General features: G+C 44.5%; 1 protein-coding gene and 1 long non-coding RNA gene across 17 annotated transcripts in view; one reads left to right on the top strand and one right to left on the bottom strand.

The window, feature by feature from the left end:
• Window positions 1–1,311: 1,311 nt before the first annotated feature.
• On the bottom strand, window positions 1,312–19,672 carry LOC310748843. 4 transcript variants are annotated; one of them, XR_014541379.1, is made up of 3 exons: window positions 19,577–19,672; window positions 15,296–15,530; window positions 1,312–2,537 (listed from the first exon to the last, which is right to left on the bottom strand). It is a non-coding gene; the product is annotated as an uncharacterized lncRNA (long non-coding RNA). The 4 variants fall into 4 exon arrangements; XR_014541380.1 differs by lacking the exon at window positions 19,577–19,672 and adding an exon at window positions 19,138–19,241; XR_014541381.1 differs by lacking the exon at window positions 19,577–19,672 and adding an exon at window positions 17,894–17,989.
• Window positions 17,987–23,562, top strand: part of MEIOB (meiosis specific with OB-fold) — a 21,480-nt gene continuing 15,904 nt past the window's right edge. For 2 of the 13 annotated variants that reach the window (XM_083584813.1, XM_083584808.1), the window contains exons 1-2: window positions 21,018–21,158; window positions 22,625–22,708. In XM_083584813.1, the coding sequence (XP_083440939.1) occupies window positions 21,153–21,158; window positions 22,625–22,708 (90 nt within the window). In that variant the 5' untranslated portion in view covers window positions 21,018–21,152. Of the gene's footprint in view, window positions 18,106–18,151; window positions 19,376–19,649; window positions 20,302–21,017; window positions 21,159–22,624; window positions 22,709–23,562 lie in introns of those variants that run through there. The other 11 variants (XM_083584820.1, XM_083584809.1, XM_083584812.1 and 8 more) reach the window with 11 other exon arrangements.

Genomic DNA, 23,562 nt, shown 5'->3' with positions numbered 1-23,562 from the left:
CATAGAACTGTGGAGTTGGAAGGGACCCTGAGGGTCATCTAGTCCAACTCATGGGCGAGTTCAACTCATGGGTGTAGCTAGGGAGCAGGGGGCAGCTACCCCCCCCCAAAAAAAATCAATACTTAACTGACCAATTGTATCAGATAACTCACCCCCCAAAAAAAAACATAAAGCCTGCCCCCCCTAAAATAAATCCATGACCCAACTCCCTGCAATGCAGGAATCATATCTGAAGAATTCATGATAGGTGCCCATCCAGCCTCTGCTAAAAAAGGAGTGTCCATTGCTTTCCAAGGCAGCTGTTCCACTATTAAACAGCTCTTTGTGTCAGAAAGTTCTTCCTAAAGTTTAGTCGGAGTATCCTTTCTTGCCTTCTGAATTCATTGGTTCCTACCCTGTGAAGCGGGACGCGGGTGGCGCTGTGGGTAAAACTTCAGTGCCTAGGACTTGCCGATCGTATGGTCGGCGGTTCGAATCCCTGTGGCGGGGTGAGCTCCCGTCTTTCGGTCCCAGCTCCTACCCACCTAGCAGTTCGAAAGCACCCCTAAGTGCAAGTAGATAAATAGGTACCGCTTTATAGTGGGAAGGTAAACGGCGTTTCCGTGTGCTGCGCTGGTGCTGGCTCGCCAGAGCAGCTTCGTCACGCTGGCCACGTGACCCAGAAGTGTCTCCGGACAGCGCTGGCCCCCGGCCTCTTAAGTGAGATGGGCGCACAACCCTAGAGTCGGACACGACTGGCCCGTATGGGCAGGGGTACCTTTACCTTTACTTACCCTGTGAAGCAACAGAAAACAAGCTTGGTAGGATAAAAGTTACCAGACCAGGTCTGACCTGAAGTCTCCAGGTTTGCCAGGTGGCAGATGAATCTCCAGATGGGTGAAAGTGTTTTTAATCATCGTCAACAACAATAACAACAAGATTGTGCATGCAGTTTGCAAACTTCAGTCCCGCAGATGCTGGCTGAAAATTATAGCGGTGATATTCCTGGTGGTCTGATGCCCTCCACTTCCCTTTCCCAATTAATCTCCGTCTTCAGGGTGCTCCAGTAACATCATCAGGGATTGCTCCCAGGTCTCAGATTTGGGCCCTGAAATCTGAGGTTCTGGGATGCTCCTTACCTGGCAGTCCTAAGTAGGAGACATTGGCCCTCTCCCACATATTCAGAGACCATCCAGGCAGCATTTTTATTGTGCATTTGTTTATTTAAATGTTTATAAATCTTTATTTTCATATTGTATATTGCAAGGCAGTACACCATCTAAGAACCCAATACAACCATCAGACATATCAATAAAAGCTGATTGGGGTGTTATTGTTTTGTTTGGATTATGTATTTTGTTTTTTTATCTTATTTTTTTTGTTTTGAACTGCCCTGAGATCTATGGATGATGGGAAGTACACAAAGTTTGATGATGATGATGATGATGTTTGCTAAACTATGCATTTTAATTATGTTTAATTGCATTTTTAAAATTGATATTATTCTTGTTATGTCACTGCGCACTTTTATTTGTTTCTGAACCATCATGGTGTCTCTTCCTAAAATGAAAGGCCGTATATGAAATCTTTTTAATAATTTCTCTGCGTGATAAGAGTTTTGGCTCAAATCTCCATATGCCTGTGTGCATTCAAAACATTGGGTTACATCCAATGTTCATTCTACTCAGAGTGAACTCATTGAAATCAATGGACATGGCAAATTTTAGTTTACTGATTTCTGAGTAACCCAAAATGCCATTATAGCTCCTAAAAAGCTGTCCTCCATTCAAACTCTTCTTCTTTCCTAGCTCTGCTCCTTTCAGAAACCTTTTGGAGGAGAGGCAGAGAAACTGAACAAAAGCCAACCAAGTTACCCATGACAGCACTCGCTCCCCGCAAAACCCAGTCTCAGGAAGTGGCCTTATTCCACCCCAGCGCTATGCCCTAGTGGAGGGTATTTTGCTACGAATGATGAAATCCCCAACTTAGTTCAGACAGAAGATGTGTCTTCTCCCTCCTTCCTGCCTCCGCCCCACACCCCTCGCATGAAACGGTCCCCTGATCAAAGCTGCGGGAATGACTGGCACACAGTAATGAATACCCATCCATCCCGAGCTGAGAAAAAGGGGCCCGCATCGAAGGCAGGGCCTTTTCTTCGCAAGAGGTTTTCCCAGCTTGAAACTCCACTGTCTGTCAACTCCAATGATATGGCTGGCACTGGGGCTCTTTCCACTGTATTGCATTCTTTTATGTTTGTGAGAGTGGGGGTCGGAGAAGAAATTCTGAAGAAAGAACTGAAATGAAACTTTTAATACTGTAACATTACAGAAGCCAGTGGAGGGCCCAGGGTGAGGATACAGCAGCATGAGAATAAAAGGGGGAAAGTGGGGTGGGGAGAAAAGAATGAGATTAATAATATGAAAACACACATGCACCAAACAGAAAAACTCTGTATTATAGTCAGAAACTTCTGGAGCATGGCAGGGAGAATCTTGCTCACAACGCCACATATTTAGAAGCTGCAGGCAGGCTGAAGATTACATTTTTCCTTCTAAGCTCTGTAGCAACAAGAGGAAAGACGGGGGGAAATATTTGAGGAAGCTTTCCTCACTCTATCACTGTAACACAAAAAATAAGAAGAGACTGCAGGATGATGCCAGTGACCCATCTACTCCAGCATCCTGTTCTCAAAGTGGCCAACCAGATGCCTGTGGGAATCCCGCAAGCAGGATCTGAGGTTTCCAGCAACTGGTATTCAGAAGCACCCATCATGGACAGAAGCCATTGATAACCTTCTCCTGCATGATTCTCTCTAATCTTTTAAAACCAGTGCTTTTTTTCCAGGGGATACTCAAGGGTTCACAGTACTGGCACCTCTCTTTTTTTGGTTAAAAAGTGTGGCACTTACTGTAACAACTTCATGGTGAGTACTGGCACCTCTTTTTCTAGTAAAAAAAAAAAAGCACTGTTTAAAACCATCCAATTTAGTGACCACAACTGCCTCCTGTTCGAGCAAGTTCCATAGTTTAACTATGCGCTGCATAAAGAACTTTATTTTATCTGTCCTGATTCTTCCAACATTCAGCTTCACTGGATGTCCACAAGTTCTAATGTTATTGGGGGGGACTTTTATTATCCTCTTTATCCATGCCATGCATAAATTTGTCAACTTCTATCATGTCTCCACTTACTCAACATAGGAACAGAGGAAGCTGCATTATACCAAATCTGAACATTCATCCATCTATGTGATGGGATGGTGAGCTGCTTGTGCGTAAAATCCTGATCCCTCAGAGTTTGGCTAAGTTCCCAAACCTCTGTCTGTGATGGAGCTCCTTAAGCATGGCTCCATCAATCGCTCGTTGAATCGGACAGTGGGCGTTTACGGAACTTCTTCCAGCATAAAAGCTCCTTGACGGAAACGCGTCTTCTGGACTCTCGGCGTGACAGTTTCCGCCGAGGAGTGGGTGTGCCTACGGGAGGTCCTGAAACCTCTCCACTGTTCCCGCTTGAAGTATCTCTGAGCTCTCCCTCCGACTCACTTTCCCTTGTAACTCCACTTCTCCCCCTGCTGGTCCCCTCCTCCGCTGAGTGGTCTCTCTCACCCTCCATGAGCCCTTTCACCTCCTTCGTCTCAGATGACAGTTCCCTGACATCCACCTCCCCTCTAGGGCCCCCTTCACCCCCTTCCCTCCCCTCCTCTGCGGGAGGCGAGGGAGCAAAACCCCTGAAGGAACCTCCCTCATCTTCCGAAGTTTCGAACACTTCCCTCCACCTTTTGCTGTTCCCGGTTTCCAAGTACTCCTCCTCCTCGGAGTCTGTACCCTCTTCCAACTCCGATTCCCTGAATCCCTCCAGTTCCTCCCCATCGTCGGTGGTGCCAAAGTACTCCCTCCGGAACCTCGCTACTGGTTGAGGTTTCCTGGGGAACCTTTGGTGGAACGTTTCGATCAAGACCTCGTCATGGACCTCCTCTGCCTTCACCCAGGTGTTTTCCGACTCCGGTTCCCCTTCCCACGCAACCAAATACTCCACCTGATTACCCTTCCACCTGGAGTCGATGATTTCCGCCACATAGTTGCGGCTTTCCCTTTCTTCTATGGCTGGCCCCCGTGTGGATACCCCTTCACCTTCCCCCCTGTATGGTGACAGTAATGACCTGTGGAATACTGGGTGCAGTTTCATGTGGTTCGGTAACCGGAGTCTGAAAGCCACTGGGTTGACCTGTTGGATGACCTCAAATGGTCCCAATCTTTTGGGTCTCAATTTCTTGCAACTACCCTTGAACGGCAACCCTTGGGTTGATAGCCAGACCCGACTCCCCACCCTAATTGTTTCACCTTCCCTTCTGCTCTTGTCTGCCTGCCTCTTATATTCTTCTTTGGCCCTTTCTAAGTTGTGTTGGAGTTGACGATGGATCGCTTCCATTTCTTCTACAAACAGTTCAGCGGCCGGAACACTCCATCTCTCTCCTCCTTCCCCTGGAAACGCCCTGGGGTGGCACCCATAATTAGCCAAAAAGGGGCTCATCCCGGTGGACACATTCTCTGCATTATTGTAAGCAAATTCCGCTAGTGCCAACTTTTCGACCCAATCGTTTTCTCTGTCATTGACATAACACCTCAGGTATTGTTGAAGGATACCGTTTGCCCTCTCCGCCTGCCCATTGGTCTCAGGGTGCCTGGCAGTCGAAAAGTTGACCTCTACGTGCAACAAGCTCATAAGCTTCCTCCAGAATCTGGACGTGAACTGTTTCCCTCTGTCGGAAACCAGCCTCAAGGGGGCGCCATGCAGCCTAAAAATATGTTCTACAAACAATTTTGCTGTCTCTTCCGCCGTGACTGCATGTGAGCAAGCTACAAAGTGACCCATCTTAGTTAACTGGTCTACTACGACTAGTATGGCGGTTTTCCCCTGGGATTTGGGCAGATCAGTCATAAAATCTATCGACACCGCCTCCCACGGTCGTTCTGGTGTGGGTAACGGTTCTAAATACCCCGCTGGTGCCCGCCTTTCTCCTTTGGCTCTCTGGCATTGGTCACACCTTCTCACATACTCCCGTACATCCTCCCTCACCTTGGGCCACCAAAACTCCCTGGTCACCAACCACATGGTCTTGTGTTGCCCAAAATGCCCCGCTGTGGGATTGTCGTGCAGCTGTTTGAGTACTCTCCCCCTCAATTCCCCTTCTGGTATATATAGCGCCCCTTTGTAATACAATGCCCCGTTTCTTTCTTCAAAACCTCCGGGGTCTTCTCCCTCTCCCCTTAAACCTCTGAGCTTATCCTGGGCGTACTCATCATTTACCGTTCCCTCTACCAGTTCTCTTTGCCCCACCCAGGCCGCACCACACACCCAGTGGTCCTCTGGAATAATATGTCTCTCTTCTGGCGCTCCCTCCCCCTCCAAATATTCCGGTTTGCGAGAGAGAGCGTCCGCTCTGATGTTTTCTGGACCTGGCACATAGCAGATTTCAAAATGGAATTTGGAGAACTCCTGGGCCCATCTCACTTGTCGTTGGTTGAGCACTCGTGCCGTTCTCCAATACTCCAAATTCTTGTGGTCCGTACATACTTGTACCTTATGCTGTGCACCAATTAGTAAGTGTCTCCATCTCCGGAACGCTTCGTGAATGGCGAGTAGTTCTCGGTCATATACCGTGTAGTTCCTCTCGGATTTGTTCAGCTTACGCGAAAAGAAGGCACACGGTCTCCATTCCGACTTATTGCTCCCTGGCTGAAGTAGCACCGCCCCCACCGCGCGGTCTGAGGCATCAGTTTCCACTCTCATGGGTTTTTGTAAATCCACATGCAGGAGCTGTTCTTCCGAAGCGAATGCCTTTTTCAATTCCTCAAAAGCATGCTCCGCCTCCGCCGTCCAAACGAATTTCTTCTTGCCGCTCAGACAGTCCGTGATGGGAGCCGTTAAGTGGGCAAAGTTCTTGATGAATTTACGGTAAAAGTTCCCAAACCCTAAGAACCTTTGCACATCTTTTTTCGTTTTCGGTGTCTTCCATTCCAGCACCGCCTGTACCTTGCCTGGATCCATGGCTAATCCCTTGTCTGATAGGCGGTACCCCAGGAATTCCACCTCCTTGGCGTGGAACTGACACTTCTCCAATTTCACCCACAACTGGTTTGCTTGCAGCTGGCTCAGCACTTCCCTGACATCCTTTACATGCTGCTCCTCATTCTCTGAATATATCAGCACGTCATCGAGAAAGGCCACGCAATTCTTGTAGAGCAAAGGTCCCAGTACATGGTTCATGAGCGATTGAAAACAGGCGGAGCCTGCTTGTAATCCAAAGGGCATAACGAGATATTCGAAAGCCCCTAGGGGGGTGAACATCGTTGTCTTCCATTCATCCCCCTTCTTTATTCGTATCAGGTTGTACGCTCCTCTCAGGTCCAGTTTCGTGAATATCTTTCCCTTCCTCACCCTGGTCAAAATGTCATCAATTCTGGGCATGGGGAAAGTCACTGGTTCTGACACGGCATTTAGCCGCCGGTAGTCCACGATCAATCTCGGTTTATCCGTGTTTTTTTTGTCCACAAAAAACACTGGGCTGCCCCCCACCGCTCTGGACTCTCTGATGAAACCTCTCTTCAGGTTTTTGTCAATAAACTCCCTCAACTCCTGCATTTCCCTGTCTGACATGGCGTACAGCTTGCCCACGGGGAGCTGGGCCCCAGGGACCAGGTTAATTTGGCAATCAAAGTCTCTATGCGGTGGTAGTTTATCTGCTTCCCTTTCGCTGAAGACCTTGCTCAGGTCAGCGTATTGTTTGGGCACCTTCCCTTTGTCCGCCACTTCCATCCCTGCTAGGGAGGCTTTTGCCCCTTCTGGCACCTTTCCCTCTTTGCAGTGTTCCAAGCAATGTGCTGACCCAAAGGAGACCACTCTCTGATGCCAGCCCACTAGCGGGTCATGCAACGCTAGCCAGCTCATTCCCAAAATGACTGGCGCCCCTCCCAGGGTGGCTACATTGAACGCTATCCTTTCAGTGTGCCTTGCCACCCTCATAACCATTGGGACGGTCTGTAGGCTAACTTCTCCTCCCAACAGCTCCCTCCCATCGATCGTGGTGACCTGCAGGGGGTTGCTTAAAGGGAGTGTCTGTATCTGGTGTTCAGCTGCAAACTCCTTGCTCATAAAATTACAGGAGCTGCCTGAGTCCAACAGCGCCTTGGTCTTTAGTGGGTATCCGTTTGCCAGCTCTAGCAGCACCTCTATTACTAGAGCTGGTCTTGGAGGTTCCGGAGTGGGCACTTTTACTGCTCCTTGGCCTGTCTGCAGTGCCCTGACAGCGGCAGACAGGCCTTGGCTTTTACTGGCTCCTGGACTTCCTCCTCCTTCCCCCCAACAGCTCCCGCCATCCCTTGCCATTCCTTTCTTTGTGGGCAGACTCTGGCAAAGTGACCTGGCTGCTGGCAGAGGTAACATTTCTTGGCGCTCTTTCCCTCCTTCTTCCTCCCTTCACTGGGATTTGAAACTGCGCGCGCGCGTGCTGTTCCAACTTCCATCGGCTCTCCGGGCGGGAAACTGGGTTCTGGAATCTCTGGAATGCGGAAATCCCTCCAACGCTCTCCTTTCCCCTCCCGCTTCTCCAAGGCTCTTGCCTCCTGGCGCGCTCCAATGGTCAGCGCTGATTTGGTCAGCTGGTCCATAGACTCCGCCCTGGGCGCCCGGGAAAGTTCGTCTTTCACCGCCGAAGAAAGCCCCTCTTCAAAGAGCATTTGAATGGGTTCCGCCGATAGGTCCCACCCCAATCTATGTATCAACATTGTAAACTCAGTCCAGTACTCACGAACCGATCGGCTCCCCTGTTTGCAAGCCATCAATTGTCTGCGCACCAGTCCCTGTTCAATCTCGCTGGAAAACATCAAATCCATGGCGCGGAAAAACTTCCTCGCGTCCTTCAGCATGTCACTATTCCCTGCCATCAGGGGCCGGACCCAGTCTCTCGCCCCCCCTTCGAGATGGCCAATCACAAACGCCACTCGCGATGCCTCATCGGGAAAGTCGTTAAACTGCAGTTCAAGAGCATACTGCATCTCTGTCCTAAAGGCTTGGTAGTTCCTGGGGTCCCCCCCAAACTTCTGCACCATTCCTGGCATCTTTCTTGCTAGTGTAGCGCCTTTTGCCTTTTCTGCATCCTGCGCCCTCCTTTCTTCTAGCCTCGCCGTTTGCATTGCTAGCTGGAGTTCCAAAACTCTGCACCTTTCTTCCAGAGTTGGACCTTCTCCAGCTCCTGCTGCTCCTCCGGCTCCAGCTGGGTTGCTCATGATGCCTCTCTGCACAAGCTGCTTTCAGGGACTGTCCGATTGCTGTGATGGGATGGTGAGCTGCTTGTGCGTAAAATCCTGATCCCTCAGAGTTTGGCTAAGTTCCCAAACCTCTGTCTGTGATGGAGCTCCTTAAGCATGGCTCCATCAATCGCTCGTTGAATCGGACAGTGGGCGTTTACGGAACTTCTTCCAGCATAAAAGCTCCTTGACGGAAACGCGTCTTCTGGACTCTCGGCGTGACAGTTTCCGCCGAGGAGTGGGTGTGCCTACGGGAGGTCCTGAAACCTCTCCACTGTTCCCGCTTGAAGTATCTCTGAGCTCTCCCTCCGACTCACTTTCCCTTGTAACTCCACTTCTCCCCCTGCTGGTCCCCTCCTCCGCTGAGTGGTCTCTCTCACCCTCCATGAGCCCTTTCACCTCCTTCGTCTCAGATGACAGTTCCCTGACAATCTAGCTCAGTATGCTCTATGCATTCCAGTGTTTTGGGCAAAGAACATTGCCAGCCCTAACTGGAGATGCCAGAAATTGAACCTGGGACCTTCTGCATGCAAAGCAGATACTTTTCCACTGAGCCACAACCCTTTCCCAACAGCCCTCCACTCCTCTGTCACATTCCGGAACCTGGACGTCACCATTTCATTCCGTTTGCTAGGACTGGCATCACCTGTAGATCCAGCAGCCAGGACAAATATGCCATCCATCCAAAGGAAGGGCTGATGTCGGGAATAAGTGGATCTTTGTGCCAAATTCAGTGGGTCACTCCTTATGTTCTTAAGCAATGCAGGAACCACTCACTAGAAATTTTAAATCCCTCTCTTTTTTTGTCTTTCGAAAAGAGAGGGGAGAGACAGAAGCTACACAGGAGATAGTGTGAAATCCATCTGTTCTTTTTATCTCCTCCTCCTCCTTTTGAATGAGGCTTTCTTCTTCCTTAATTTGATCCATGTTGCTATCAGCAAAAAGAGCACTGAAAAGCCATACACCGCATTCAGCCAAAAGCAGATAATGGAGAAAAACTCATAGCCGGAAGAATTTCATACGCCGGTGATCCGATCTATCCTTTTCTTTTTGAAATGGAGAGTGGCTACTTGAGAACAATGCAAAAAAAACCTGATTCTATAGACTCACCTGACTACAGGTGAACATTTGCCCTAACTGGAGGGCATTTTGCACACCAGATAACATCCTCTTCCGTTATTTAGAAAAATGAGGCTGGGTTTGGTTTTTTTAAAAAATAAATAAGAAGTATAGTATCTGATTGGCAGGCCAGCCTGAGAATAAATAAATTTGTCATTCTTTCAGGGTAGGTGGTGGGGGGAAAGCAGATATGAAGTTGTGAATCAACATAGCGTCCCTTTTCAAATGCAACGCTAAATGATGGTTTAGCATTACATGACTGAGCCTCAGGCTTGAATGATTTCTCCTCCCCTCTCCTCTGCTTCTACGTTTAAACTAACCACAGCTCCCCATTTTGTCCAAGTATGGGAGAACACCATAGTTTACAACCCTGACTTGTTCAATAACCATAGTTCAGACTATCCATTTCCCAAGACTGGACATTACAGGGAACCATAGTTAGTTTAAAACTGGAAGTGGATGCTTCTAGTCTTCTCCTTATGCAGCTGTGGCAGAGGAGGGCAGTGCGAAGTGTGCATGTTACACACCTAGGGTTACTTTAGAGATGGCACGGGGGAAAGATCACCAAAGAGTTGTCGTTCTGTATGCTCCAAAGGCAAGTGCTTAAGAACACTGATAACACAAGGGGCTTAAGTTTCAAGACAATGGTGTTCAGGTTCTGTTACCCACAATGGAACTTCAAGGGAAAAAACTTAAGTTACTCCAAAAGAAGTTACTGGAGCACTCCAAATCATTTGCTCGTGTATGTACACAGAAACTAGTAGATCTAGCTGAAAGATTTGAATAGATCATTGCAATGCCTAATCATTTGTATTTTCTAAGATTACTGTATAGAAGAAGAAGGAGAGTTTGAATTTGATATCCTGCTTTATCACTACCCGAAGGAGTCTCAAAGCGGCTAACATTCTCCTTTCCCTTCCTCCCCCACAATAAACACTCTGTGAGGTGAGTGGGGCTGAGAGACTTCAGAGAAGTGTGACTTGCCCAAGGTCACCCAGCAGCTGCATGTGGAGGAGCGGAGACGCGAACCCAGTTCCCTAGATTACGTGTCTACTGCTCTTAACCACTACACTACACTGGCTCTCTGGTATAAGCTTAAAAGGTAATATTAATAATATTAATAATATTAATAATAATATTAGAAAGGGGCATGGCTGTGGCTATCTTTAAGTGATCTGACACCTCTGAATTTGCCACTGTGCTGCTGGGAAGAACCAACCACTGAGTTCTACAAGGGCAAGGCAGACACTAAGAAGGAGAAAGATGACAGCTGCTACTATACCCTAGACTGGATAAAGGCAGGTGTGAGCCGGTCAAGGGCAGACTGAGACCAGTGAGGCAGTGGCCCATCGGGACTTACAGACTAGCCTCCAATGCCTAAAATGGTTTGAGGGGCAGAATATCAGTTTTGCAAATTTAATAAAATAATAATGATGATGATGATGATGATGATGATGATGCATCCCTTGGCTCTAAGGGTCTAGTCACTGAAAACAGGCACCCTAAGATGACAAGAGCATGGCTTCCAGTTTCAATTTTGTATTATAGCTACCAACAGGCCTGGCTGAGAATTGGTGCCAGAATCCCCATGTTGCATACAGTTTGTCTCACTTGCTTGAGCTATCTAGTACCATTTGTTCTATAAGCAGCACCCACACCTATATGTCCTGGGGTATGCACAGTTTGGAGAGGTGGGTGGCCTTTGCCTTTCAGCCAGAAGACTGAACAGATGGTCTTCTTTGACTGCTCTTGCATTTATGGTGCTGAGTTGGGGAACCTCTAATTACCATAAATATTTTGTACAGTTTAAAGCTGGTAGGGGGGAGATAGGTCACAGAAGGATTTTCCTCCCTTTTTGGTGTGACCAAGATTGGACAAAAATAGATGTTCCCAGTTCACAGAAGAGCTCTCTCTGCTCTCCACCCAAACCAAAATGAGCTTGTCACCCCTTCGGCATGTCATTTGTCATCAAGCGGTGTATAATTATAATGGACTTTATTGACATTGTAACTATGAGTGCACAGGTGGTATTCATTTTCAGCACTTTAATTGAAGACAATGAAAGATCTTGTAATACGGAGCCGACATGGTGGATTAATCAGACTAGACCTCAGCTTTCAATAGCCATGACCTTCAGGTCATAAAATTACCGATCAGGAGTTTAAAAAAAAAATTATGATACAGAAGTGGAATACTATTGATTTCTTTTATTTTTAAACATAGAGCAAATGGAAAGATGAACTGGCTTGCTTAGTTTTCATGAGGATCCAAGGAGTAAAGCACCTTGATGGATACTAATAAGAGGTGCAAATATAAATCGTAATCCTTGTGTCAAATATTGCACACAGAAGCAAGATTTGCACAGGAATCTACCACTTAACCCAAACTGCCATACCCCAGCCTTGAAGAATGAACACACTTGCTTGGAATTCAACTCTATTTCAGTGAAGCCGATTTCATATAAACGGGTTTAGGTGTAGGGCAGGGACAGCCCAGAAGCTGAATAAGGCCATGACCTCTCCCTAGGCCACACCCCTTCTCCCTAAGCCACACCCTCACTAGCCCTGTTTTGCATCCTCCTTGAGTGTCAGGACTCTGCTCTTGAATAAATCTATGTTGGCCATCATTATCTCCACCTTGGACCTGGATCCTTAATATTAGCACCAGAATTGTCTCAAAGAACATGATTCTGAGGCCATGGAACTGAGGGGAAATAATGGAGAATCACAAATCATACAACCTGCAATGCTACTCATGGTGGCTTTATGATCCATTCATGCTTCAGTGTTCCTTGGGGGATCAGGAGACAAGCCATCCAGTAAAGCTAAAAGTTGGAAGATTCATGAGGGGCAACAAGAAGTCCTTCTTCACATAGCACATGGGATTTGCTACCACAAGTAGTATTGATGGCCACCAACTTGGATGGCTTTAAAAGAGAATTAGACATATTCATGAGAGATAAGGCTATCAATGGCTGCTAACCACAGTGGCTGTGTTCTACCTCCACTGTCAGAGGCAATTGGCCTCTGAACACCAGCCACTGGGAAGTGCAGGTTTGTGTGCTGGGGGGGGGGCAGCGGTGATGTTCTGCTAATGGCCTACCTGTGGGCTTCCCAGAAGCATCCAGTTGAGCACTGTCATGGGCGGACTTTGGTCTTTCAAATTTCAGAGGCACCCTGTGCGAGGTCAAAATTTTGCGCCTCCCCCACTTCCTTTCTGCTCAGTTCAGAACACCATAGTTGTGATGCCCTGCAGCACTCCCTAGGCCTGATGCCACTGCAACTAAACTGGTTGTACTGCCCTAAATCGTCCTCTGTCACTGTTAGAACAGGATGCTGGACTGATGGGTCTTTGCTGTGATCCAGCTGCAGGGCTTTTCTTAACTGAATAGATTATGCCTGGACTAGTCAGCGTCTCTTACCTAAGAACTAGAAAAGGCTGTGTCCTTGTCTCTAAAGGGGTTTACAGTTCTGCAGCAGTGTGGACAGAGATTTCATTGTCCTTGTCAAAGGCCCATTTTTTGTCATCAGCTGCACTGAAGAGACAACAGACAGTCTGACTGCTGTTTTACTGGAAAACCAAGTACCCTCTCTTACTGCGGCCCCTATCTCTCATCCATTGTCTTTGAATCTCCTGCCTTTCTGAGGCACCCTGCCCCATTCAATTTACAAGTCGCAATGCTTTTATTCCTCTGGTTACATTCACTTCTTCGTCCTGTCTACTTCCAACTGGAGAAATTAATCTGAATGACTGTGAAAAGGGACCTAAGCTGTTCATGAAATCATTTCCGAAGTAGGGGCTGCTATGCCAGACCCCTTCTGGGATGTCTCTGTCCACCACAGTGAGAAGGACAATTCCAGTCACTGCCAGTTCAGGAAGTGGGAGAAAAGTAAAGACAAGGCTGAAACAAGTGTAAAAGAGGTAGCAACAGAGACAGTGGCCATGCGCTCTATTTTACAGATGACACTTTCTATTTGTAGCCCATGCTAAAAATTAGAAGAGCCTGGCTGCTGGATCAGTCCAAAAGCCCAGCTCTCCAGCATCATCTTCCCACAGTGGCCAACCAGATGCCCCAATGGGAAGTCCTCAAGCAGAATCCACTAAGGATGGGGCAGGTTTTAGTCCAGAAACATCTGGAGGATACCATATTGGCTACCCCTACTGAACCTCATTTCACAAAGAGAGCTAGGAAGGGAGGCAAACACATCAGGACTGCTCCAGTAGGATCCGAATCCCACTGCAACATCAAGTGCCGTGTTAACCTAGAAGGGCCAAGCACCATGAGAACCTAAGAAGAGCCAGGTTGCCAGCATATGTCTTCCAACATCCTCTTCTCACAGTGGTCTGGAAAGCAGGGTATGGGTGCTTTGCCACTTGTGATTCCCAGCAACTGGTATTCAAACACATAGGCTGTGTTCATATCATATATTTAAAGCACATTCTACTCCCATGCAAAGAACCCGAGGAAGTGTCATTTGTTAAGGGTGCTGGGAATTGTAGCTCTATGGTATGTACATAGCCATATTGCTTCTGATTCCCTTAAGAACTATATGAAGGAAGAGTAAGGCCCATTAGCAGTTAGCACCAGGACAACAGACTCAGCAGGCCCACAGGTCTCTTGGTCACAGTTCTCCCAGCTGTAGAGATATATAATTCTATTCTTCTAAATTTTCGCCAGTAAGTATGTAAACCAGCATATGCAAAAGTGAAGCACACCTGTGTTCTCCCCCCCCCTTTTGTGTGTGTGTGTGTGGCCTCCCTAGGAACAGGAGCAGGAAAATCCTCTTGGTGCTCAGCAAGCTAGCATGCTTGACCCAGAAGGAAACTTTTATGGGAATCAGAAAGTACCGTATGACATGTTCCACCCTATTATAAGGAAACCTGACTTCTTGACAAGCAAGGGAGAGATTTCACAACAGTTTACAAAAAAGAAGCTGTTGCATCTCAGTAGTAGGGCATATGCTTTGCATGCAGAAAGTCCCAGGTTCAGTCCCCAGCAACTCCAAGTGGGACTGAGAAAGATCTGTATCTGAAATCCTGGAGAGTCACTGCCAATCAGAGTAGGCAATATTGAGCTAGATGGGCAAGTGACCTGATATGGTATAAGACAGCTTTCTATGCTGCTAGAGAGAAAAAGAGAACATGACCAAACACAAACCACATGGAGGACAAAGCTATCAATGGCTACTAGCCATTGTGGCTATACCCTGCTTCCACAGAGGCTAAATGCTTCTGAAAACCAGTTGATGGAAACCACATGGGGGAGAGTGCTATCATACTCAGGTCCTATCTGAGGGCTTCCCATAGGCATCTGGTTAACCACTAGAACAGAATGCTGAACTAGATGGGCCACTGGCCTGATCCAGCAGGCACTTCTTATGTTCTTACAAAAAAGGAAGGAAAGCCTAAAATGATGCTGAAAAGTATATGAAATATTAGACTGTTATAGATGGGTTCCCAGTGCTCCCCCATCCCCAAAAGATCAGTATTGGCCTCTAGGTGTACTTATTGTCCCAGCCTGGTCATGATGCTGCAGAGATATAGTACCACACTCTTTTAAACTTATTATATGTATAATATACATATTTTTGCATGTAATTTTTAGTACGATTTTGCATATTAGTCACACATTTTAAAAAAATACAAGAGATCGCCTGTGAGCAAAGCTTGAGTGGTTTGAAACAGCTAAATTCTGCATTTAAATCCGTTTGAAACAGATTCCCTCTCCATCCTTGCAACCAACTGTATTATCTGTATCTGCTGTTCAATAACCTCCAGATAACCTTAACGCTCTTTACCTTTGCGGACAGGAGATCATCCATCCTAAATGTCGTGGCTTTTTGTTTCCAGGAGCTGCAGTGAGTTAAACATCTATTTAAAAAATGTGTTACCTGTGTCAGAATATGGCTGCCATGTTGAGCCCTGAGCGTTTGACACCTGGTGTGTTTGGGGGAGGAGGCAGATGTTTTCTGATAGCGTTTCTGTTGCCGCTGCATCGAGAGCTACGCCAGCCGTGACCTCTGTGCACTCACCCCTGACTTCTTTATCAAGTCCAAGACACACACAATGTCTCGCCTCCATAGCTGTTCATATTCATCAGGGGCTGGTAGTTCTGACAAGTCAATGCTATTGTGGGGGAAGATTTAAAAGAGAGAAGAGGAGGGGGGATCACTTTCATGCCATTGTTGTCACATTTAAAGGGAGGGGGAGCAGGCACAATTTTCTTCCTGCATCAGAGATGCTGTTTCCGTGATGAGGAGGGCAAAGTCTCTCTGGCCATACAGCTGATCTGGGGAGCCAAGCATGGTGTGCGCTGAAGCAAGAATGGGTTTTCTGGAAAAGCTGGTTATGACGACGTGTCGAGAGCCAGACGGCCTTTTCATAACTGGCTTTCAACAGAAATTCATTTATTCAAATGAAAACCACACCAAGGCAGCAAGCAGCTGGCAAGTGTGTGCGCTCATTTCAATTCTAGGTGTTTGGCTGGTGCGGGAATAGGACTGGAAGAATGGCTGGGTACAAACCATACATTTAGAGCACATTGCTTTTTGCCCAAAGAATCCTGAGAACTGTAATTTGCTAAGGGTGCCAGGAATTATAGCTCTGTGCGGGGGTAAGCTATAGTTCCCAGGATTCTTTGGGAAGAAATAATGTGCTTTAAACATATGGTACGTATGAAGCCACCATTTCTAGTTATGACTGAAAATATTTGGAGGCTTGAGGCAGAAAATCCAAATAGCACACCACACTCCAATGGTGGTTTGAAAATATGTTAATAAACTGATAATTTGCTACCCCCTCCTGGTGCTGCCATCTCAAGTGGACTGCATCATCACACTCAAGTGGGGTGAACCCTAAGCATTTCTGAGCTAACTGTAAAACAATGCTTATATTTTAGTTACATTTTTATAAACTGGGAAGCGCCATAAATTGGTAATAATCTGTTCTGTATGCAAGAGGTCCCAGGTTCAATCCTCAACATCTCCAGATAGGGCTGGGAGAGTCCCCTGTCTGAAACCCTGGCAGCACTGCTGCCAGTCAGTGTAGACAATACTGAGCTAGATGAAACAATGGGCTGACTCGGTATAAGTTTGCTTTTAAAGGGTACATTTTTACTTTTACACATCACCCTTCTCCTTCTCACAAAAGCCGCCATCTGTTTAGGCCTGTCATAGGCAAACTTTGCCCTCCAGATGTTTTGGGACTACAACTCCCATGATCCCTAGCTAACATGATCAGTGGTCAGGGATGATGGGAATTGTAGTCCCAAAACATCTGGAGGTCCGAGTTTGCCGATGACTGGTTTAGGCCCTCCGGTGAATGAATGTGGAGGAAAAGCGTTGTCACCAATATTAGTTCTACTCAGAATACACACACTAGCATTAACTGACATGGCTAAGATAGGTTCGTTAACTTCAGTAGGTCTAAAGGTAAAGGTAAAGGTACCCCTGCCCGTACGGGCCAGTCATGTCCGACTCTAGGGTTGCGCGCCCATCTCGCTTAAGAGGCCGGGGGCCAGCGCTGTCCGAAGACACTTCCGGGTCACTTGGCCAGCGTGACAAGCTGCATCTGGTGAGCCAGTGCAGCACACGGAAACGCCGATTACCATCCCGCTAGTAAGCGGTCCCTATTTATCTACTTGCACCCGGGGGTGCTTTTGAACTGCTAGGTTGGTAGGTGCTGGGACCGAGCAACGGGAGCGCACCCCGCCGCGGGGATTCGAACCGCCGACCTGACGATCGGCAAGTCCTAGGCGCTGAGGTTTTACCCACAGCGCCACCCGCATCCCTTCAGTAGGTCTACTCTAAGTAAAAAGCATTCCACTTAGCAAAGATTCCAACTGAGAAAATCTTTTGAGTTTGGAACTTCGTTTACACCTGTGTATATTGAAACACTCATCCCGTCAAAAACATGCATTGCCAGAGAGCAGAAATATATTGGATAAGCTTGAGGTTCAACTATTTAAGCACATAAACCCACATAAACCCACACAAAACTCTACTCTTAGTAAAACTTAGTTGGATTTATCCCAAAGGGTGTACAAAACATGACAAATATTTGGCTCCACAAACTTTCAGCTTCAAAACTAGTTTTGTTAAATCATACTACAGTACAGTATTTATTTCCATTTACAGTATCATCCATCAACAGTCCTAGGGCTGATCACAACAACAAACACATACCCAACAAATTAAAATTCAAAATCACAGCAACCTAAATAAGAAGCCAAACCAAGTTATATTATTGTTTATAACCCATGGCCATTACAACATAGACACAAAATACTTATGTGTAAAACACAGAAAAGGGTCATCAATCCAGTAACACAGGTATAAACCCTGAAAATAAGCAGGATTTAAAACATTCGTTTAGTTAAAAGCTCTCCTCGATATTTAGCGCTGATCTGACTGAGAAAGAGTTTGTGCAGAGGAATCACTGAATAACCTTATCTTCTAGTCAATGACAATGAAGTTTACACCCACCCACACCCTCTTGATCAAAGCAAAATTCAGATCCCAGTAACAATCCCCCAACCACGTCGAAGTCTCTCTCCCCTTGCCAGTCTGCTTCCTACTACTGGCCCTTTAAGGAGCTGTCGCGAGAAACACGAGGCAACCGTTGCGAAATATTTGCCAGCTGGCGCGCCTGCGGGCTGAGAGCTGCTGCGTTTTCCCGCCCAAACTGTGGTGGCTGTTTTTGTGTAACGGGACACGATTGCAGAGAGAGGCAGTGCAGGAGAGCACCTCATTTCTATATATATACACTTTGCATGAGGAAAGAGTGTTGTTTATTCAAAACATACATATAAGCCCCATTGTCTGCCAAAAAGAAAGGAAAAAAGAACAAAGCCTAGAGTGTATTATTATTTTTTTCATTTATGAATTGTTTCCTATAAAACATCCTGCAGCGATTTAACAATAAAACTGTACAAACTGAAACACATGAAAGGCTAATAAAAATAGCACATGCCCTGTCCCCTAATGTAAACATCTGAGGGAAACATACACTTTTTTCTCTCTCTGAAGAGGTCAGGGGTATGTACGTAGTTTCCCCCTTTCTGTTTTTTTCAGACCTCTTGTGATTATTGTTACCTCAGAATCACAAATACCCTTGGTTGTTAACGGAATATTAAGACAAATGCATATACACAGCTGTAGTCAGTGCTAGTGCTACTCAAGAGTAGACCCATCAGAATTGCTAAGGACCTCTTGGACTGGGGTTTTGTTGGGGGTTTTGTTGCTGCTATTGATATTTTTTGTATATTTATTTTTAGATCTTATGTTTTATGTGAACATTGTTCAATTTGGTTGTGTTCTTTTTGATGCGTTTTATTTATTGTTTAGTTTTATTGTATTTGTAATTATGTAAATATTTTCATGTTGTCAGCTGCCTTGAGTATGGCTTTAACAATGAAAAGGTGGCATACAAATAGTATCTTAACACGTTTATGTAAATTCTGAGGCAGCAAATAAATGATGTAAATAAATAAATACAGAAATACACTTGGGGTATACAAATTTAGCCCCCACCTTTTTCATTTAATCTTAAATATATCCAAGGCCAAGCTCTGAATGGTGCTGTGACTCTTGATTGCCTCTCCTCACAGACACTTGAAATGGCATCTGTGATTAGAGAGTACCTCATAACTCTATTTCTGTGAAGGATTTACCTCAGGAGTCTCCATTTTGTCAGTTTTGGTACACAGAGATCAAGGTTCATTACTTAAACCTACCTGTGTTGGATAGGTAGTTGTTGTTCTCATATACCCTTTTTCATATACTTTTCTTTTCTCAGCAAAAATGACAATTTTAATCCCTCATCATAAGCTCAAACAATCTTTTCTTCCACAGACACAGTGACTTCTTGCTTGCTCTACCCTAGTTTTGGCCCTCATTTTGGCCCACTCTACATTTAATAATCTGGAATAATCCAGAGAATCTCTCTTCCCACTCAGATTTTTTTAGTTCAAGGTACAAACAATTATAATGTAGTAGTAGAAATAATAATAATAATATCCTATTTTCCCCCTGATTAGCATGCCTGCTTCATCTAGCAATCACTGATGAGGTGAACAGCCCTTCAGCAAATCTCATTGTGTGAATATAATACAGGGTGAAAACAGTGTTAAGAAATGCCCGATCCACATTTTGGCTGAAAAATTCTATACCCACTCATTGGGAAGTAAGCCTCATTGAGTTAAATTACTTTCAAGTAGACTGTAGGATTGTACTGTAAACTGTCTTTACAATGTAGCATCCCCATTTCCATCTTTTCTTAACTATACTGTACTCTGTATTTGGGAAGGGGGGGTTCCATTCCTTCTAGGATTCCCATATGTCCTCTTTTTCCAGGACACGTCCTCTTTTTCATGGGTATGTAAAATGAAAGTCGTTACTGTATAGCAATCCATAATTAAAAGTAGAAGTCAACAAACGTGTCCTCTTTTTTGCTCTTCAGGATATGGCACCCTACTTCTTCCTCCATTAAACTGGCCCTCACAAAATTGGCCAGCAAAGTCATGACTTCTTTAGTCCATCCCTTTTACATCCCCCATTTGTCTTAGTGCTTACTGAAAAAGGATCTATGAATAGATTTCTGTTTTCAGTTAAAAGCGGTTGCAACATACTCTACTGGCAGTTATTCCGCTCAATTAAATAGGGTGTATTGGGGTGCAGTTTTATGTCTAACCATATGTGTAACCATTCTTAATGCCCTCACAATTCCCAGAGTTCCTTGCAGGGCACAATGGCCATTTACTGATTTAGGTTGGCAAGATAAGACAATATCCGTACTTTCAATTTAAACTGGTTTAATTGTCACACTTTCATGCACAGTATCCTGATAATTGCAGTTTTCTGAAGGCTAGTGAACTTCTAACAGAGAAACAGCTTTTGCAGTTGAGTAATACAGCATGCTGAGGGAAAATACTGAACCCCCCATTAAGATATACTCTAGAGTTCTTGTTGATTTTGGTGTCACAGTTTGGCTTATTAGCTTGGCAGTGCTGGCAACAAGCAGCTTCATACCTACGACTCCTTTTAAATCTCATTATATCCAGCTTGAGATGCAGGAGATGTTTAACCCTCCTTTTGTGATTCCACACTATTTAATATTACAATTCAGATGTATCCACCAGTAACACTTTACATATTTTAAAAAACTTTGTCTTTTAAATGCCTCTTTGAGGTAATCTGATTCAGTCATTAAAAAAAAAAGCCCACTAATCCATTTTCAATGGGCAATGAATTATTTAACACTATATTTGAGGGAAGAATATACTATTGATAGTTGCCTAGGAGGCATAATTGGGCTGCATCTTGCTGCCTAAGACAGCTGGAAGTTTCTGTTTCTTTCCAAGTTAGAATTTTTAAATATGGAAATAGGGCACCTTAAGTTTCGAAGGATCTATAAGAAAAAATAACTAGAAGTTAAAAGGGAAGACTTTCAGAATATATTAGCTGGATACACTTTATCCATGTTTAAAAAATAATAATAATCAAAAGTTGTGAAATAACCACAGTTCTGTTTGTTATGTATTATCTCCAGACAGCATTCATTTATTTTCACTTATCTAAGATATGCCAGAGATGGCCTGATGGATGAAAAGTAAAAAAGAAAGCCCAACAAAACACAACTCTGATATCTGTCAGTGAATATGAGTACAGTCCAAGGAAAACAGCTTTGAGAACTGACATTACAAAGGGCTTTTAGGCATACTGTCAGTGTACTGATTGTGACTCCTTTTTGATGCCAGTATGTGTGAGGCTTGGAAGTTTTGAACATCCCACAAAAAGTCATTTTTACTTTACAATCTGGGTTTTAAAATGAATGTTTTACAATATACCAGAAAGTCACTAAGGAACCACAACACTTTTTGGCTTCTTGGTGCTGCAGACTTATGGCAGACAATTTTTAGAATTCAGCTTTTGTTAACTCCTAAAAACCCTTTTACTGTTTTTATTGGTTTCTGCTGTTCATTTTTTTGAAAAAAAAATTCTTGCTGCTGCCATCAGTAGTTCCTTAATCCTTTTTATCTTTTTAGAAATACTGAATGCCAGGAGAATAAACATAAAGGAATAGGCTGAGTGGGTGGTGCTAGTGATAGGGTGGGGGTGGACAAATACCTTCCCCCAAAATTCCCTGTACAGTGTCTGCGCACTGTCTGAATTAGAAATATAGAATGTCAACAGAATGTGAACTGTTTCAAAATGTCTAAGTTTGTAATAAATTCAAAGAGCTGCTGTAGGCTAGTCCAGAGGCTTGGGCTAGAGTGCATTTGGGGAGGGAGGCTTTTGAGTCTTTCTCTTTGAGAAACATAAATTCTTCAGGCACATGGAACCAATTGCAAAGTTCTTTGGATACTGGGCACAGCTTCTTGCTGTGGTAATTTTAACTTTTCTTGAAATGGAATTTGATTTTTTTTTTAAAAAAGCAGCAGAAGCAGATAGTTTCTTTAATATATATATAATTTATAACATTTTTGCTCCATCCTACCTCCTGGGAGTTCAGAACTGTGGACAGTGGGTGCCTTTATCTTGTTTTCATTTAACATTTAAAAGTTGACTAGGTTGGTAAGAGACTGTGGTTTACTCATTTAGCTTCATGGTATAACTGAAGATTTGACCCCAGACTTTTCTAATCTCAAGTCCAATAGTCCATGCACAACAGGAGCTGGATTGTTTTACACAAAATTGAACAATAGAGCAAGATGAGAGCTGATGGATAGAAAAATGACGTAGGGGCCAAAGCTGATGAAATGCTCTTCCCTCATGGGATAGTATCCACCAAGAATATCCACAGATAAAAAGCATCAAAGCAGTCATGTGAAATCCATATAGGTTATTACTGTTCTGTATTTACTATTGCACATCTTGAAATCTGTTCAGAAACTGCCACACACATATCATGTCTATCATGAGCCAATTTCAAGCTTGCAAAAGTGCCAACATGATCTGAAAGGGTTACATTTTAAAAAGTGAAATTAAATTAAAAAATGTAATTTTTTTAATCATCTGATCTAATAAAAGAACATAAGTGTTTTTTGACAAGTTGAAACAGTTTTGTTATCTATGTTTGGCCATTACAGCAAAGAAGTCATCCAGAAAGCAGGTGCTGTATATCAAATTAGCTTTTTAAAGAAAATGGCTTCTCTGCAGAATGCTCTAAGTGATTTGTTTTGATTTTGCTCTCTTTAAAAGCTCTAACATACGTTTCTGTAGTTTCAGATAAAAAGAATGGCCTACTCGGTTCCAACACAAAATTTTGTAGCCATTTCAGATGTGCATCCAAATCTTGCTCGTCCTGTAGGTCTTGGTGACATAAGTCTTTTTTGTTCTCCAGTGAAACTGTATATCACTATATTATATTACTGCAAAATTATGTAATTGGTTTGTCTTTATATACTCACAGCATTGGCATAATTATTAGGCACAAAGTATGTTAGCTTCTCTTTGTGTACCCTCAGAAAGTGAAAACTGATACTTCTGTTGACCACAGAGTGTGGATGCCACAACTATTGATGTTGACTGGACAGTTCATTGACTGAAGTATCAGAGACTTCTTTGTATTTTCTTTAAATAGATGTTGTGTTGATAATTTCTACAGAGTCTGCATTATAGTATCACAATACATTGGAAATGTATTCTTTTGGACTATGGACACCAGATTGGAAGCTGTGAGCGTTACTCACATGGATAGTCCCATTCATGCACAGCTTCCCTTGACTTCCCTTGAGCATTTGAAAAAAATGATAATTGAGGCAAAAATTTCCATCTCTGTCTGTTGTTTCTTAACTATTAAATGCATGTCAGTATTCCAGAGAGAGCAAGGATTTGTAAGGATACTGGTGTATGTGCATATCTCCGTGTACTCTGACCTTAACAAGCACACATTGCACCTTTCAATCAGATCTGCTCAGAGTTGAGCCCCAAGGCATTTTGCCCCTATAACTTCTGCATTATAACTTCCTAGAACTCATTATGATCATTGACAGGTGAACCTGCTCATAATCTGGATTCCATATTAAAAATGAAGGTTGAATATCCAAACTGCCCGTTACATCCAAAGATCTTCAGCCTGGTTCTATACTGCAACCGTTAAAGCAGCTAAAGCTATGCTGCTTTCTCCTATTTGTGATTAGTAAGCTGTAGTATCTCTT

Source organism: Podarcis filfolensis, assembly GCF_964270895.1.
Source record: "Podarcis filfolensis genome assembly, chromosome: 14".
NCBI lineage: Eukaryota > Metazoa > Chordata > Lepidosauria > Squamata > Lacertidae > Podarcis > Podarcis filfolensis.
Note: the sequence above shows the minus strand (reverse complement) of the source record. Positions and strands in the feature narration are given on the sequence as shown.